The sequence below is a fragment of the Anguilla rostrata genome, chromosome 4 (assembly GCF_018555375.3).
Source record: "Anguilla rostrata isolate EN2019 chromosome 4, ASM1855537v3, whole genome shotgun sequence".
Lineage (NCBI taxonomy): Eukaryota > Metazoa > Chordata > Actinopteri > Anguilliformes > Anguillidae > Anguilla > Anguilla rostrata.
In genome coordinates, this window is record NC_057936.1 from 26,520,553 (window position 1) to 26,535,966 (window position 15,414).

General features: G+C 41.0%; 1 protein-coding gene across 2 annotated transcripts in view; it reads right to left on the reverse strand.

The window, feature by feature from the left end:
• The window catches only part of LOC135253055 (suppressor of tumorigenicity 14 protein), a 28,488-nt gene extending 14,802 nt beyond the window's left edge, over positions 1-13,686 (reverse strand). Inside the window, exons 1-12 of one of the 2 annotated variants that reach the window (XM_064331833.1) lie at positions 13,245-13,686; positions 12,517-12,664; positions 9,414-9,538; positions 7,651-7,718; positions 7,324-7,514; positions 7,013-7,108; positions 6,506-6,725; positions 6,220-6,362; positions 4,451-4,548; positions 4,185-4,294; positions 2,652-2,785; positions 1,514-1,618 (exon numbers count right to left, since the gene is read on the reverse strand). In XM_064331833.1, the coding sequence (XP_064187903.1) occupies positions 1,514-1,618; positions 2,652-2,785; positions 4,185-4,294; positions 4,451-4,548; positions 6,220-6,362; positions 6,506-6,725; positions 7,013-7,108; positions 7,324-7,514; positions 7,651-7,718; positions 9,414-9,538; positions 12,517-12,664; positions 13,245-13,331 (1,525 nt within the window). In that variant the 5' untranslated portion in view covers positions 13,332-13,686. Of the gene's footprint in view, positions 1-1,513; positions 1,619-2,651; positions 2,786-4,184; positions 4,295-4,450; positions 4,549-6,219; positions 6,363-6,505; positions 6,726-7,012; positions 7,109-7,323; positions 7,515-7,650; positions 7,719-9,413; positions 9,539-12,516; positions 12,665-13,151 lie in introns of both variants that reach the window. The other variant, XM_064331834.1, reaches the window with a different exon arrangement.
• Between the last annotated feature and the right edge of the window lie 1,728 nt (positions 13,687-15,414).

Sequence of the window (15,414 nt, forward strand, 5' to 3'; positions counted from 1 at the left end):
ATTCAATGCATTATTTCCATTGAGCTGAAAGAATTTTAAAGCACTTGAAAACAAGCATTTCTATGTAGGCAAATAGAATTTCAAATGCGAAAAGTGCTTCTTACCAAACAGACACTAAAAAATGATCTCAATTAGACATTCCAGTGCTAGGTAAATTACATAGAAGCAAGCTACCACCTGAATAAATTGACACTCTCTATTATCTACCCATTGTGACTTACCCCTGCTTGGAAATCCTGTATACATTACAGTAACCTTACAGTCTAGTGTTCTTCAAGCTCATTTACACAGCTTTTGAATGTTGTTTACGGCATCCTTCTAGCTGAAATTGTGACTGAACTATTCTGTTGTGTACTGAGTTACTTTTACTTTAAGTTTCTGCATAGCACAGGAGTGGAAGCTTAGCACATGTTATCAGATTGTTTATCAGAGCTTTTGTTTGTCTATCGGCTAATGTTTGCATGAAGAACACGGCAATAGAAGTAAAGGCAATATATTATTGTAAATCATACATTATTCCATTTGATATTTTTATAAATAATTCAAATTTTCCTTTGTATGGGCTCAGCCTGTTGTCATCAGGAGGCTTATATACCTCTTTGATGCTACGAGCTATGCGAGTGGGAGCAAATCCTGGCAGGTTTTTGCCACACTGGTCTAAGGTGAGAAGTCAGCACAGTCAAGTCAACTGTAGAGAGCACTGCCTACTCATGTGTGTGTATGTATGTGCGTGTGCAGAAAGACAAGTCAGTGACTCAAGCAATGGAAGAGAAGTAAGAAGAGAAGGTTGCATGAGAAAGGGGTGTCACAAAGGAGGGCTGGGAAAGCGGAGGAAGAGAGAATCCCAGCTAACACAAAATTTCTTCCAGTAACATTGTGAGAACATTTGTGTGTTATAGGAATGATACAAGATAGTGTTAAGAGAGACAAAGAGGAGTGGCCATCAGGTTGGAGGTGGAACAGGTTCTAAAGGAGACTTGGTCCAGCTGATTGCTTGACCTGTGCATGGGAGGTGATAGTGCCAAAGTGAAGTCATAAACCTACAGAAGGGGGAGGAATCTGGATGACTCCATGCCATCAAAGTGGATGACAAAATCAACCAGCAGGATCATGGGTGTTATATGTTCTGAGAAGAAGCTGAGAAGGATATCTAGTTTCTCTTGGAAGTCTTCCACAGGACTAAGTGGCCTGTAACCAGCAATAACATATTGTGGAGGGGTGACATGGATAGGGCGCCATCTGCAGTCACCCTGCAGCCTGTAGGCTATTAGATAATTTTACTAACACATCATCAGTTAGATCGGGGACTGGAATTATAGACGCCCGTGGAAGCTGTTCTAACTTCTGGTCCCTGTTATAGTTTGTTGTAAAAAATGGATACTAAGAAGTGAAACTTCTCGAATAGCACATAATCATTTACCCACACCTGAGGAAAAGGATTATTTGTATAATTAGGATCCTATACGTTTTTTGTAAATACTTTAGTTCCTGTTCCCGGGATACTGATACTTACGGCACTTTGCCTCGTCCCGGCCATCAGAGCAGTCCTTCACTCCATCACAGACCTTCCGCAGAGGAATACAACGGCCATCTCCACAGCGAAACTGCCTTGGACAAGCTTAACAGATGGATACAACACACATACTTTTCAGAACACACATTTCAAAAAGCAGCACAGTCATTTCACAAATGGGTATGTTTCTGCACAGGCTTTAATAACAAGTGCACTGTTGCTCAAGCAACTCCAGTGTTTCTGTTAGAGTGTAACTGGTGGAGATCCATACAAGTATTTATAATGAGTAGTTCTGTGCATGTGCATAAATTTACATCTACACAGATATCTTGAAGACATAGTTCTGAACTGGTGTTTTAAATGTGTAGTTCCACATAAGTTTTTAAAAGGTCAGGGTGAGATCTACAGGGGTGCCAGGGGGAGTTTAGCTCCCCTTAAAGGGGAATTCCACCATGGTTTAAAATTTAAATACCTGTAAAATATCTCTACCTGTACTGAGTGTAGCGATATAGCCCCAAACTACTGTGCATGCTCCAGGTGCATGCTTTACTATAGACTACAACAGGGCAGGCACTTACAGTCTATGGGTGGCCATTAGACAATGTCAAACATAGGATGCGACTCCTACTGAATACAAACGGAGGGGCTGGGAATCACTACTTGGCCTGGAAGCTGTTCTCGTACTTGATAGCAAGCTTGCCACTAAAGAAAAAAAATTTAGATTTATGATGTTCAGTTGCGTTTACATTCAAGCTTAAGTTCTACTGAAAAGAAAATGGTGCTTTGCTGTAGTGTGGCAAATTTCCTGTAATAAAACAAACTCCCCTGAATGCATATTTTAATAAATTTAGGGTGGTCGGTTGCATATAACTGGATGATACAAATTAGGGTGGGAATTGGCTATATGCACCCTGTGTTGGGTGCCAATATTATAAGGAAAACAAAGCCCTGATATGAGCTCCCCGAATGTGACCATATGGAATGTAAAAAGTGTACACCAGCACAGGTGTTTTGCATGTGTATTGATGAACAGGTGTTTAAAATGTATAGTTCTACATGGGTGATCCAAAAGTTGTAAATCTGTACAGGTGTTTGACAGGTGTAGTTCTGTTACAGGTGTTGACAAGTGATTACTGACAGCTCTCCTGAGTGAAGGCACGGAACAGGATGTAAAAGCCCTTGTGAGTGAGGGATTCATCCGAGTGGAAGTGCAGAACAACAGGGGATGAGTAGATCCTCTTCCTGATGTTGTCTATGATTGGGTTGCACAACCTAAGATACAAACAGAGCAGCCAATGGGGTTACATAACTTGAGAACCACTAAGCTAACAATGGGCAGCTAGTGTTTCTGTTTATCCTGCCATTGTACTCCTAAGCAGAGTTCAGACAGATTTAAAGGTGCAAGCACAGTGAAACCTGGGATTGGAAAAGTTGATGACCCCCCCATACATCCTGCCAGCTAGCCCTACAGACTTACAGGACCCTTTACGTGGGAGGATGTGGAGGCCTTCCCCCTGGACTTCCTGGGGGACATACAAATGTCTGGTTGCTGAGGCCTACCCCAGCCCCAGTACAGACCTGGATGGGTGGTCCAAGGAGGACCCGGGGCTCTGGTCTTATATGCTGAGGATGGGTCTGGGCAGAGCTGGACGGGTCCTTAGGGTGGGAGTGGTGAGGGAACACACCCCGCCCAGACTGTGCCCCACTGGAGGGCAATGCTCTACAGCCATCTCCAGGGGAGCTGCCGAAAAAGAAGCTACCCCGCAGCCCTGTCCAGAGGTACTGTCAGAGGCCACAGCTCTACTGCTCTATCCTGAAGTGCTACTGGAGACCACCGCACCACTGCCTTGTCCTGAGAGCCAGCCAGAGGCAGATGCCCTGTCTAGAGGTCCTGCCAGAGGCTGCAGGTCCACTGCTCAGTCCAGGGGAGCCCCTGTGATTGTGAGCCCTCCAGAGGGTCCCTTGCCCCCTCCTGTCCCCGCAAACGCTCCAGAAGGTTCCACGCTGTCTGCTGCCATAAAATGATCCCTCCAAAAGACCCATACATTTCAGCTCCTCCCCCTCATGTTGCATTATCAGATCTGTACACATTATAATCTCTAACTGCAACAACCTAATTATTAACCTTATCTGATAGCCATGTTTCTGTTCAAACTCAAACATCAGGATTTGTTTCTTTAACCCAAATGTTAACAAGATAAAGCCTTGGAACCAGACTTGTCACATTAAAATGTCATATTCTGTTTCAGGAAATCAACTGGGATACGTAGAGTATTACACTCACTATTATTTATATTATTCTTTTCCCTCATGTCTATATAACCATTTAAACTAGATTGTTTTGTGAAGTAGGAATAGCTGGATAGATGGGTGACAGGGGAGAGTGGCAGAATTTTTTTTGTCCAGTCATGTAGTATTTAGTCAGGTGTGTGGGGTGGCATGCACTGTGTAAAGGATGTTTGCTGGTTGAAAATACAGAAAATGCCGAAAATAAGCAATTGACGCAGGTCTGATATGGAATTTATATACAGAATTTGTGAAATGTTTCAACATGAATAACATATTAGTTCTTCAAAACTATGCATATGTAAGAAGTGAAAAAACAGAAGACGTGTGTACTTGCAGAATGATGTATTCAAGGATCATCAAGCTAGCATTATGCTGGACTTACCGTATCCCATTGATATCCAACCAGTCTTTTTCACAGCTATCAGAGGAGGGCGAATCCTGAATGTCCAGCATCACGATAGTCAGAGAGAGCAAGTAGCCTGGCAATGGAGTCTGAAAGGGAAATATCAAATTAACACATGAAATGAGGCCCTTGAGGACCATCATAGTCAGACCAGATACGAGTATCCCAGCTAGACTCAAGGAGACTACCAGAGAGAGACTGCACTATGTGTACAGTGCTGTTAATGGACAATAAGTTTGGCTAACCCTTATGGTCCAGCTGCAGTCCACGTTGGGGGGGTAGTGGCTGGGGTAGTATGGTGATGTCACTGTACCATTCCAGGCCAAAAGCGATCCGCCACATCCTGAGGGACAGCGAAGGCACAGAGTTAGCAATCAGGACTTCAGCCCTCTCTTCTGCATTTACATATAAATATTATGACTATACCACAAAATGTGATGTCGTCATTCCTTATTTAATCATTCCTGATGCGGTAGTAAACATCCAACTTTTAGAGACAACATGAAATGCTTCCGGGAAGAAACATCATGTCAGACATGTAATTCACCAGGAAGCTTCAAAGTGCTCAGCCAGCACAGCCTGGAGATGAGATAGAACAGAAACTGGAGGGTTACTATCTGATGTGTGAATGTGTGTCTGAATGTGTGTGTGTGTCAGAGGGGGTGTTCATGCCACTGCCCCCTCCTCTTTTTTTTACCAGATAAATTATGCGGCTTTCTTTTGGTCAGTCAGTTAGTTTTTGGGCAACCTGGAAGAAATGAGTCTTGTAACAGTTGGAAGTGGGCATCTAGGTCTGGCGTCCTACATTTCATCTCCGGTTCTTTTGGAATATTCTGCTGTCTTTTGGTTTCGGCATTTTGGATTACTTTGGGACAAATAAGCTGTTGTTTGTCATCTTCTCTCATCTATTTATTGTGTGACTGTCCATGTCTGTTACCTTGCTATTTGTTTTAAGGTAGTTGAACCTCGTCTTTAGATTAGACATGAATATTTGTTGTAGCTTAATAAATTTCTTAATTTATATCTGGTTGCGAGATGTACATTTTGATAAAGGTTGGTCCAAACAGTTTGTTCTGCCTATCAATGAATTTGGCAATTTGATTGATAATTCATTTATTTGATAATAAATTAAATTAAATTAAATCAAATAAAAATATTTTACACGTTGGGTAAGAGAGGTGTTTTAACGGTTAATGCACTTGTGTTCGGTATTCAGATTGCTGGACGTCAAACGAGGGAGTTAATGGTTAAAACTGGTGGGTTCGGATTAATCCTCACCATGATGACAATCATTACAGATATCATAAAACCTGAAGTTGTGACAGACTGGTTTTCCTCACACATAACCGTTGAAGAATGAAATTAAACTACATGCAGACTGAGAGAGAAGTTACAGTTATAAATCTTTGCACTTTGAAAAAAGACAACACTGAAATGTTTTATTTTGTGAAAAAAATTGTATACTAACCACTATATAGTTTTATTAAAATTTTATTGGATGAGAACAAAAACTTTCCAAACTTCTACAAAAAATTCTAAAATCTAAAAATTCTACAATAATTATATGATTGAATATGATTGAGTTGTGTCTTGACCTTTCTGGTTTCATAGAAGATTTTAAAAAATCTATATTGTGATTCATATTGTTATCATGATATTGTTATCAATGCTAATTATTGTGATAAGCATTTTAGGCTATATCGCCCACCCCTACTGGACTGGACTGATTAAAACCAAATGTCCCAGCAGAGTGATAGGAACACTGCTGTAAAACGGCACCCGATGTTAAACAGAGATCCTGACTATGGTCACTGAATATCCCATGACACATTAGTAGTAGGGGTTCCCTGTTTAAATTCCCTCAAATCTGGCTCCTGGTTTCAAAAATCTGGCAGAACTACGACTATTTCCACACTGACAGAGAATATGATGTCCGGCCATATTCTTGCTGTACCTGGCTCAGGGAGGGCTGTAGTTAGCTCCCACATATGCCACAGCAGTAGTGAGAACCCACCTGTTTTGGGTACAGCCTGGAAGTAAGCTTTAAACATGGCTCCATCCCTCTGTCTGTTGAAGGAGAAAGTCACCAGCATGACATTTCCTGATGAGATAAGCTTCATCACAGGAGAGGGTCCAGAAACAGGCAGGCCACACCACCTACCAAAGAAAACCACAGTAAGCAATGATGAAGACTAGTGGTGGAAATATTGTGATGTAGATGACAGTAATGATGGTGATTGTGATAATGGGGAAAATCCCTAGCAGTACTCACCCTCAGACCGCACTGGTACTGCTCTTACCTAGAAATGATCTTGTTCTGCAGGGGCAGGAGGAAGTCGTACGCGGACAGTTTGTGGGCGGAGCAACTTCCGGGGGTGGCACCATGCAGAGTGAGGACCACCAGCCGGACCACATGACCTGCTGGGACTCGCAGGCGCCACTGGTAGTATGGCTTCTTCGGACTCACCAAGCTCAGGGTGCGATTGTTCCCATATTTGGCATAAAGATCAAAAGACATTGCTGTGGGTTTAATGCAACAATGTGATTTCCATAAAATACTGCTTAATTTTACCAGTAAGAATTTTTTCATGTAATCAGACTATTTGGATAAATTTGTTCCTAAATGAATTTTTTAAAAAAGACAAAATCATGACACTCTTGTCCATTGTTCTGTGAAAGATATCTACACCGAGGGAAATACAGGAAATGGTTGATTCACATATAACAGGAATTCCAAATATTGTCTAAAGGAATGCAGTGTGTCAGCAAGGTATGCTCTATGAAAGTGAGGGGTATGATCACATCACCTTGGAAACCCAGCTGCCACTTGATGCTCTGGAGAGAAGTAGGGTTTTTTATTTTATCCATTTTTTCATCAGAGTTATCATCCTCTGAGTCCAGCCCTACAGCAAAACAGAGAGGATTTTAAAAATGTATTATGGGAATGGAGGACAGCCTGGAAGTAGGAAACAGAGAAGATGCTCAGAATTAAAGAAAAGAGAGAGTACACTGGAAATTGGAACAGAGGGCAGAAAGAGAAAATAGAGGAGATGCAGGGGACTGGCACAGAGGGAGAAAACAGAAGTGATTGTGTGAATGATAGTAGATAAGAGATTACCCATCAGCACTGGCAGCGTATCATTGTTCTTCTCCAGAGAGTATAGTTCATTCCTGCTGAAAAGCAGCTTGTTGGTAGCGCCCAGCACCCTCTGCAGATGGTTAGCGCCAGTGTTGTGTACCTCCAGACCCACACCAGTGGGAGCTAAGAATTTACTCCAGTAAAACACCCGTAGCCCGTCCACTCCTTCACTGCCGTGAGACACATGCATACACACTCAGTTCACCACGTACAGTAAGCACCTAAGACACACACATCTTTGGCTAAAAGAGAATGGCTGTAGGCCAGGCCAGGGAAAATAAAGGGGATTATCTGTTAATTTCCTACCTGAATGCAATAATCCTTGAGTGGAGATAGTGGGAGTGCCACGGAGAGGACTCGTATAGCCGTGAGAACTGATCGTGTCACGTTGTCGTTCCGTTGCCACAATGACACCCCAGTGTAGATGGGGAAAAAGGAGAGGCGTAGTAAGTTGGACACTTTAACCCCACGGCAACAGGGTTTTTAAGACCAAAGCATAGTGTATGTGTATGTCATTGTGTATGTAGCCACAACCACTCTGTATGTGACTGGAACCTACATTCAGTTCACTTACATTTAAATATGATATATTCAAACAGCTGAATAGGGTAGGTGTTTTACTCAAAGGTACAAAAGCAGTGCTCTACCTGGAATCAAACCTGAAATCCTTACAAGCCCAGTTCCCTAACTACAGGCATAACATGACATCACTGTGTTCAAAAATGAAATGTTGGATGTATAGTTCAACATTTAAAAAAAAAAAAAAAACATTCCACATGTGGTTAGTTTAGGCAATCATCCAAATCTACTAAGTAATAGCCTAACTTGAAAAGGTGCCCACTGGAACAAATATTGTGGCCTCAATATGCATTAATTTGTTTTTTTATCAATTCTGCATTACAGTCCTTTGTAATGTCTACTTCAACTACCTCCTTTCCATTTTAGTAGCAGATCATTTGTAAAAGAAAAAGCACTTCCACTCTTTAAATATTGTTATCAGAAATGAATATGAGTGACTGCACTAAATTAAACAAAACAGCTTCAATTAAAAAGCTCATGTATGGATACTTGATTTTACAACTTTTTGTAGTTCACCATTCCAGGTGTCATGCACTTCAAATACCACATGGCTATTAGAATAGGCCATTCAAAGTTCAATGTGTGACATCACAGAGATTGCTGTAATAATACCAGAGGACATGGTGTGACAGCCCAGTAGAGTCTGGCTGCTGTGATATCGGAACATCTGCCTTGAGACACAAGATCCATTGTCTTATTCTCCACAATCTCATAACAAGAGGAGAGAGTAACTGTGGGCAGAGGCAATTTCAAGCTCTTTTTAATGAGCTGAACAAAACACAAACATGCAAACAAACTCACACCCACACCCTTTTCCCTCCCTGCCCGTATCCCTGCAGATAGACTGGCAGGCAGTCCTACACTTCCCTAAACCTCACACAGCCCTATCCCTTGTCCCACCCGTAGGCCTGTCCCTGTTTATGCTCTGGCCTTTGGCTCCACCCTGCAGTTCCAAAGTGCCTCTGATCATGCAGACAATGTTTTTATTGAGAGCAAGCTCTTCCTCTGCCTCTGCCCCGCACAGCTTTTCTCCTCCTGCCTGAAAAGCACAGGTCCTGGGGGAACTGGCCAAGCTGTGCTGCCTCATGGTGCCCTGCCAGGCTCCTGTTACAAACACCTTTACATTTAAAAGGGAAAGAGGGAGAGAAGGGGGGACAGAGTGAGAGAGACATAGATGGAGAGGGAGAAAGAGGAGGCGGCAGAGAAAAGTAGGGGAAGGCAGCAAAATCTTCAGACTGCATCTTGGTTCCCCTCCCATCCCCAACCACAACCCTTATACCTTACATAAAATTTCCGTTAATGTGATTTTAACAGTATTAGGCTTTTCTTCTTTGGGCTCATTATGGATCTAATCGGTATGTATTCAGGATTTGTATTTTGTGCCAATACAGGCTGTAAAACAGCTGTTTTCCATGACTTATCCAGGACAATGTGGCCTGTTTTTTTCCCTTGGTGTCCTGTAAAAGAGGAACAGGTGAAAGGACACTCACATAAGGGCTGAGGGCCTCAACCTGCAGCTGAAACCGTGGGGAGGTGGGGTCAGTCAGCTCTGGAGCGAAGCTTTGGTTCCTGAACTCCACACTTCCTCCCAGGTAGAACACTGCATAGGGTGGAGCTACAGTGGAAGGGTTTAAAACATCAGTCTGATCAGTACCACAACACTCACCTCAGTAACAGACATATCAGCATCACAAAAAATACAGACATATCACAATACACTCCACCTCATAAACCTCATGATAATAACAATAATTATTATTATTGTTATGGGTGGCAGTTTTATGAGAGTGAACCCACCTAAAACAATGTACAGCATGCATATGGGTTATGCAGTAATTGTAGGTAGTGGGAAACACTCTACTCTGGCAGTAATTTTATTCCAGAATTCTCACCACAGCTTTGGTGAAGAGCTAGGGAATTATAGAAATTATTGTGCTAAATGATTAACGAATGATTAGATAGCTGGTTGATAACACCAGCAAGCAATGCTTAAAGCAAGCTGATCATTTTTTGTGAAACACAAATATACAATGATGTCTTTAGAATGTGCTGTTGCACACATTGGTGCACACGTGTGAGTATGTAAATCTTTGTGGACCTTCACATTTTGTTCAAACGTTGCATTTACAATGACCAGTAGAAACAAGTAAATTTTACAGACCATAATCAAGAAATATACCATGCTCAACACTGCCATTTAGTGGCAGGAAATATTAATTTATTTGGTTTTAATTCTGCTTTAAAATGGGTAATAAATATAAACCAAAGTACAAAGAGAAAACAGGCAATTAAATTTCTAACCAGCTTCAAGCCGAACACTGAAAATTTTAATTTATTTAATGCACCTATTACAAATCAAGTGACTGGCATGCATGCATGCATGCATATATATATATATATATATATATATATATATATATACACTTGTTTTGCCTTTCAGAAAGTAACAAGAAAAGCCAGAGGAGCACTGAGTCAGACGTGTCACACATTGTGGCTAGCACTTAAAAATATGCCACAGACAGGAATTATGCCACAGTGGCAATAAAAAATTATTAAAACAGAAATACTACACTTTATTTACACATATTATTTTTATTATTATTATTAGTTATTGTTGTTGTTACTGATATTACTAGTAGCCGTTAAATGTCAATGAATCATTATTATTTATGTTATGTTCGTTCATTAAAAATAAAATGTAATTACAAAGAAGTATTGTCAGCTGAATTTCTATATCCTCTATAGTGCCTATTTTAAACATACTTTTATCTACTTCTTCATGAACCATTTTCAATACCTGCTTACTCCTGGCCAGGGCATTGGGACAGCTTTGTGGGGCGGCATGCCCCATACCTATGCAGAATCGAGAGCTTAGCACTTTTCAGGGTTCCCAACAGAAATAACTGCAATTACCACAGACTCTTAGCCCATTGAAAACACTTCGACTTAAAAAAATGAAATATACTTTAATTTATTTCTCATTCATGGTAAAGGAAAAATGACTGAATCCATTTGTGTTTCTTTCAGCTAGAATGTGTGATTGCATGCATGTATGTGTATGCATGACTCTCAGCCTACATCTATATGAATTGCTATTATCACTAACTCATAACAGAGTACAAAAAGAAATTATATCTGATGAAAAACATGCTTTCAAGGTAAAAAAAGCCAAGTTACTCAGAGCACTGTCTAAAAGTCATTCATTCAAATCAAGACCTGCCATTAAAAGTATTGATATCAAAATTGTGCTAAGTTACATGCAACAATATTGCCTATCTTAGCTCAGACAAATTAAACACGCTGTATTCCACAGCAATGCTTCCCAATGTTTCCTAAATTCTTTCAAGTAACTTGGCCCTCCACAGGTAAAAATTTCTGAGTAAAAATAGTTGAGGGCATTTACAACATATTAAGCCATACCAGTCTTAACAGGCGGGGTTCCCTTTAATAAAGACGTTATATCCACGTCTGAATCGGATGTCGTTTCGAGCCACACAAAAAAGAATTAAAAAAAAAAAAAAAGTCAAACAATTTCCATTTTCGACCGAAAACCATGGTGAATTCGACGTCGTTCCAACCGACCTGTGCCAGCTAGGAATCTTTTTAAATGTCAAAGATACACCATGAACGTAATAGCAGAGACTCAAAGTTCTCAAAATGTTTGATTTGCTTGATTTAAAAAACGTAACAACTTTCACAACGTTATCACTGTCCACTGGCAGGACATTATTTTTTGTCATGTGCAGTAGGCTATAATTATCTTTGTTCAATTTTCAACAAGCCTAAATTGAATAAAATCAATTTAACAGTTACAAAGACAGCACTTTTTTGACCCAGCCTGTAAAATGCATGTTTCGACACATAACTTTTGTTTCCGTATCCTAAATGCCAACGTGAAAATGCGGCTTCTAAGACGTATAAGGACCTGCGTCCGTTACAAGCCAAAATTTCATTTGGAGATGGGGGCGCTTGAGATAGGAAAAACGAAACCTTACGTAGGCAATAGGCTCCTGGCGACTATTGTACAAAGAACGAAACACACGCCTTTTAGCACTGAGTAATGGATTTTTAAAATAAACAGCAATGGAATGGTAATTCCGGGCAAATTCGTATTTTCCATCTGTGGGTGTGGGTTGGAGCGAACAAATTGAATTATATTAAGTGCTCCTCGGCACCTGGACTCCCCATTTCGCAGTTAAGCCATTGGGTATACGAAGGGAGGATGCGCTTATCTGAGATGTAATTCTTGCGTAGTGGGAGTGTGTAATAACATCAAACCCCAATGCCCTGCAGTGGCGCACTGGGGTTTAATTGGTCCAGAAATATGACCACCTAGCTCGTACTGACACACCAAACACCACGTAGTTTTCCCAGCAGGTCTCCCAACCAAGTTCATTTATCCCACCAAGCCCACACCTGCTTTCCTTAAATCATGGAGCAGGCACAGGTGCATGGCGGCAAAATGACTGTTATTTAGCTCCAAATTGGGGAGTAACACTCCACAGGCAACCTGAATTATCTTCAAACAGAAGGTGTAGAAGAAGAAAACAGTTAAAAAGCTGTCCCTCCATCCCTCCCCAAATTTGAACTTACATGCAAACAAAAATAGTATCAACGTGATGGCTACTGCGAGTAGTAGAACTGAAACCGCCCATTTCCTCCCATTGAAGGAGGGGGCACACAGCTTCTTCCCCACTTCTTTCCCTCCAGCCAAGGACTGGGATGGCTCTATAATTTCAGTCTGAAAGACACGAGATCATTAGGACATCATCCTGCTTCCACACTCACAGGAAACGCATTATTTGCTAAAAATTACTTTGCAGAAATGGGCGACATATTAGTTAAATTTTATTGGCAAAATGTTTCATTTGCGCTTCTTAATGTACAAGTGTGATCTGACGACTGAAAATCAGAAAACGTCAAAAACATACATAAATAATTCCCCGGAACATTATCCAGAGTTGCTACACAAAGCGTAGAAACAGAACCCCCGTTCCCACGGCCCCGAGAGATCAAGACTCCCGTCATCCGTATGGCAGCGTTCAAACACAACACAATGAAGAGCAGCGCTTTCACACACACATGCATCAACTTCAAAACAGTATAATAAGTTAAACATAGTGCGTTTTCTACGACTGTATAGGACAACATAGCCTAAAATAATTTGTAATGGGTGCCTCGCATAAAAATAAAAGAAATAAGTTAAATTAAGAAAACGTCAAACATACGTGGAACATATTGTTGGTCTCATATCTCAGACAATATCCCTCTTTGTTTTCAATCCTTTCTCCTCAGTAATTGAAGTCACCTCTGTCCCTTACCTGTGTAGGTAGACTGTCACGGGGGCAGAGGCGAAAATTCGAAACGCTGTAAACTTCACAGGTTCGGTCGTTAGGTAACGCTTTCATGGCATAAGCGCCTGTAGCTCAGCTGCTAAAAATGCAACAAATCAATTACGCAAAGAAAACCGCATCGGTTCTTCTGAAAATACCTAGTAATTCCACCGCCGTTCACTACTGCGAGCGCCTTTCACTCGGTAGTTCGAGAGCAGGTGTCATATGGACCCGGCGTGCACCGCGGCAGTCTGAGATTTGATATGAGGGGACACCTACGGCTGCGAAATATATCCCGGAGAAATTACCTGTATATCTGAACGTAGTGGTTACGGGACGTTTAAAAACAAAACTTGATTTCAGCGCCACAAACAAGTTAAGTCTAGACTAGAAAACGAGCAGCCTAGCGCACGTTCCGGTCACGCTGGAGTCCACTGATGAAATCCTGACATCAGCTACCCCGAACGACCTGTCTGCTCTCCCCCGCCCAACAGCTTTCCCCTTTGTTGGATATTATAAAGAACGTTTATAACAGTTCCCTCTGAGCAATAGACGTCATTTCAACGTTTCGTCTATGATTTAGCTCTAATATAAACTAGCCCAGGAGGATCTGTCCGTCTAACATTAATCCCAAGGCCTATACAATAATATTTAGGTTACGTATTATTTTTTGCCTAACCTACCACACGCATTATCTATATAAATGATATTGCTAGTAATATAGCAAATTGTAAGGCTCATTTTTATGCAGATGACACAGTGCTTTACTCCTCAGCACCAACGGGCACCCAGGCTCTTACATACTTACATCTGCTTTTAATGTTATACAGCAAGCTCTAGCTGGTCTTACACTCGTTTTGAATACCGAAAAAAGTGCATGATCTTTTCTACTCGGAATACAGCTATGCCAAATGCTTCCATATCCTCGATGACTGGTGCTCAAATTGAGCAAGCTCAGTACTATAAATATCTAGGTATCTGGCTGGATCATGATTTCTCTTTTAAAACTCGTGGCCAACTTGTTTTAAAAAATTAAAACTAAAATTGGGTTTCTTTACAGAAATAGATCCTGTTTTTCATTGGACAATGGGAAGAGGATTGTGCAGGCGACAATCTTACCCATATTTGACTACGGGGATGTCCTGTAAAGGCATGCCTCTAACAGTATTTTAAGGCCCTTGAACGCAATTTATCATAGCGCATTGCGCTTCATTACAGGAGATGGTTTCCGAACACATCATTGTGCTTTATATAGTTCAGTAGGGTGGTATAGGCTACTCTTCATTACAGAAGGAAGCAACATAGCATTTTATTTATTTATAAAGCCTTGCTAGGCAAACTTCCTCTCTACCTGACCAGACTTTTGTCCATCAAAATCGCAAGTCATCGTACCAGATCTCAAGATTGGATTACGTTAGAGGCACCCAGAACTAGAACAAATCTGGGTAATACCGCTTTTAGCACATTTGCGCCTTATATGCGGAATAAATGTCAGGATACACTAAAACTAGATTGCCTTATCACGATCGAGTCCTTCAAGAAACTAGTAATGGATATGATAGTAAAATATAAATTAGGACAAACAGATAATTATAAATTAGAACGAACAGATAATTATTCCCTGTCTTTTTATGTTTAAAAAAAAACATTTTCCCATTTATTTGCGCTATAATAATTTTTGTTGCGCCAAAATCACCACTGACATTAATCAGATACATTGGAAAACTCTTATAAAGTTTAGTTTTATTATTTAATATTCTAAAACATTAAGCCTAAAGAACATGCTACACACTGTATGGGCCTACATGAAGGCATAGCCTAATTGTGCACTTGTGTGCACTGGCGTGTGTGCAGTTGCTGATCCGACTGCCGTTAGAGGACAGAAATGTACCACGAAGCATCTCATCAGAGAAGAGGAAGTTGAACACACTTAGCGCATCAATTAAATTGGTGCGATTAAAAGTAATTATTGTCTAAACCAATATTTATGATGAAGAAATCTGGAGAAATCCATATTGAGACTAGACTGGCACTCAGAGATGCCGACACCCGCGAGCACAACACTAGCTCTCAACGTGTTCGTAACAAGCATTAGTAGCAAGAAGAAACGACGCTGAAGTTGGCTCCAGATTACAAAATTCCGGTCCAACCTTAAATC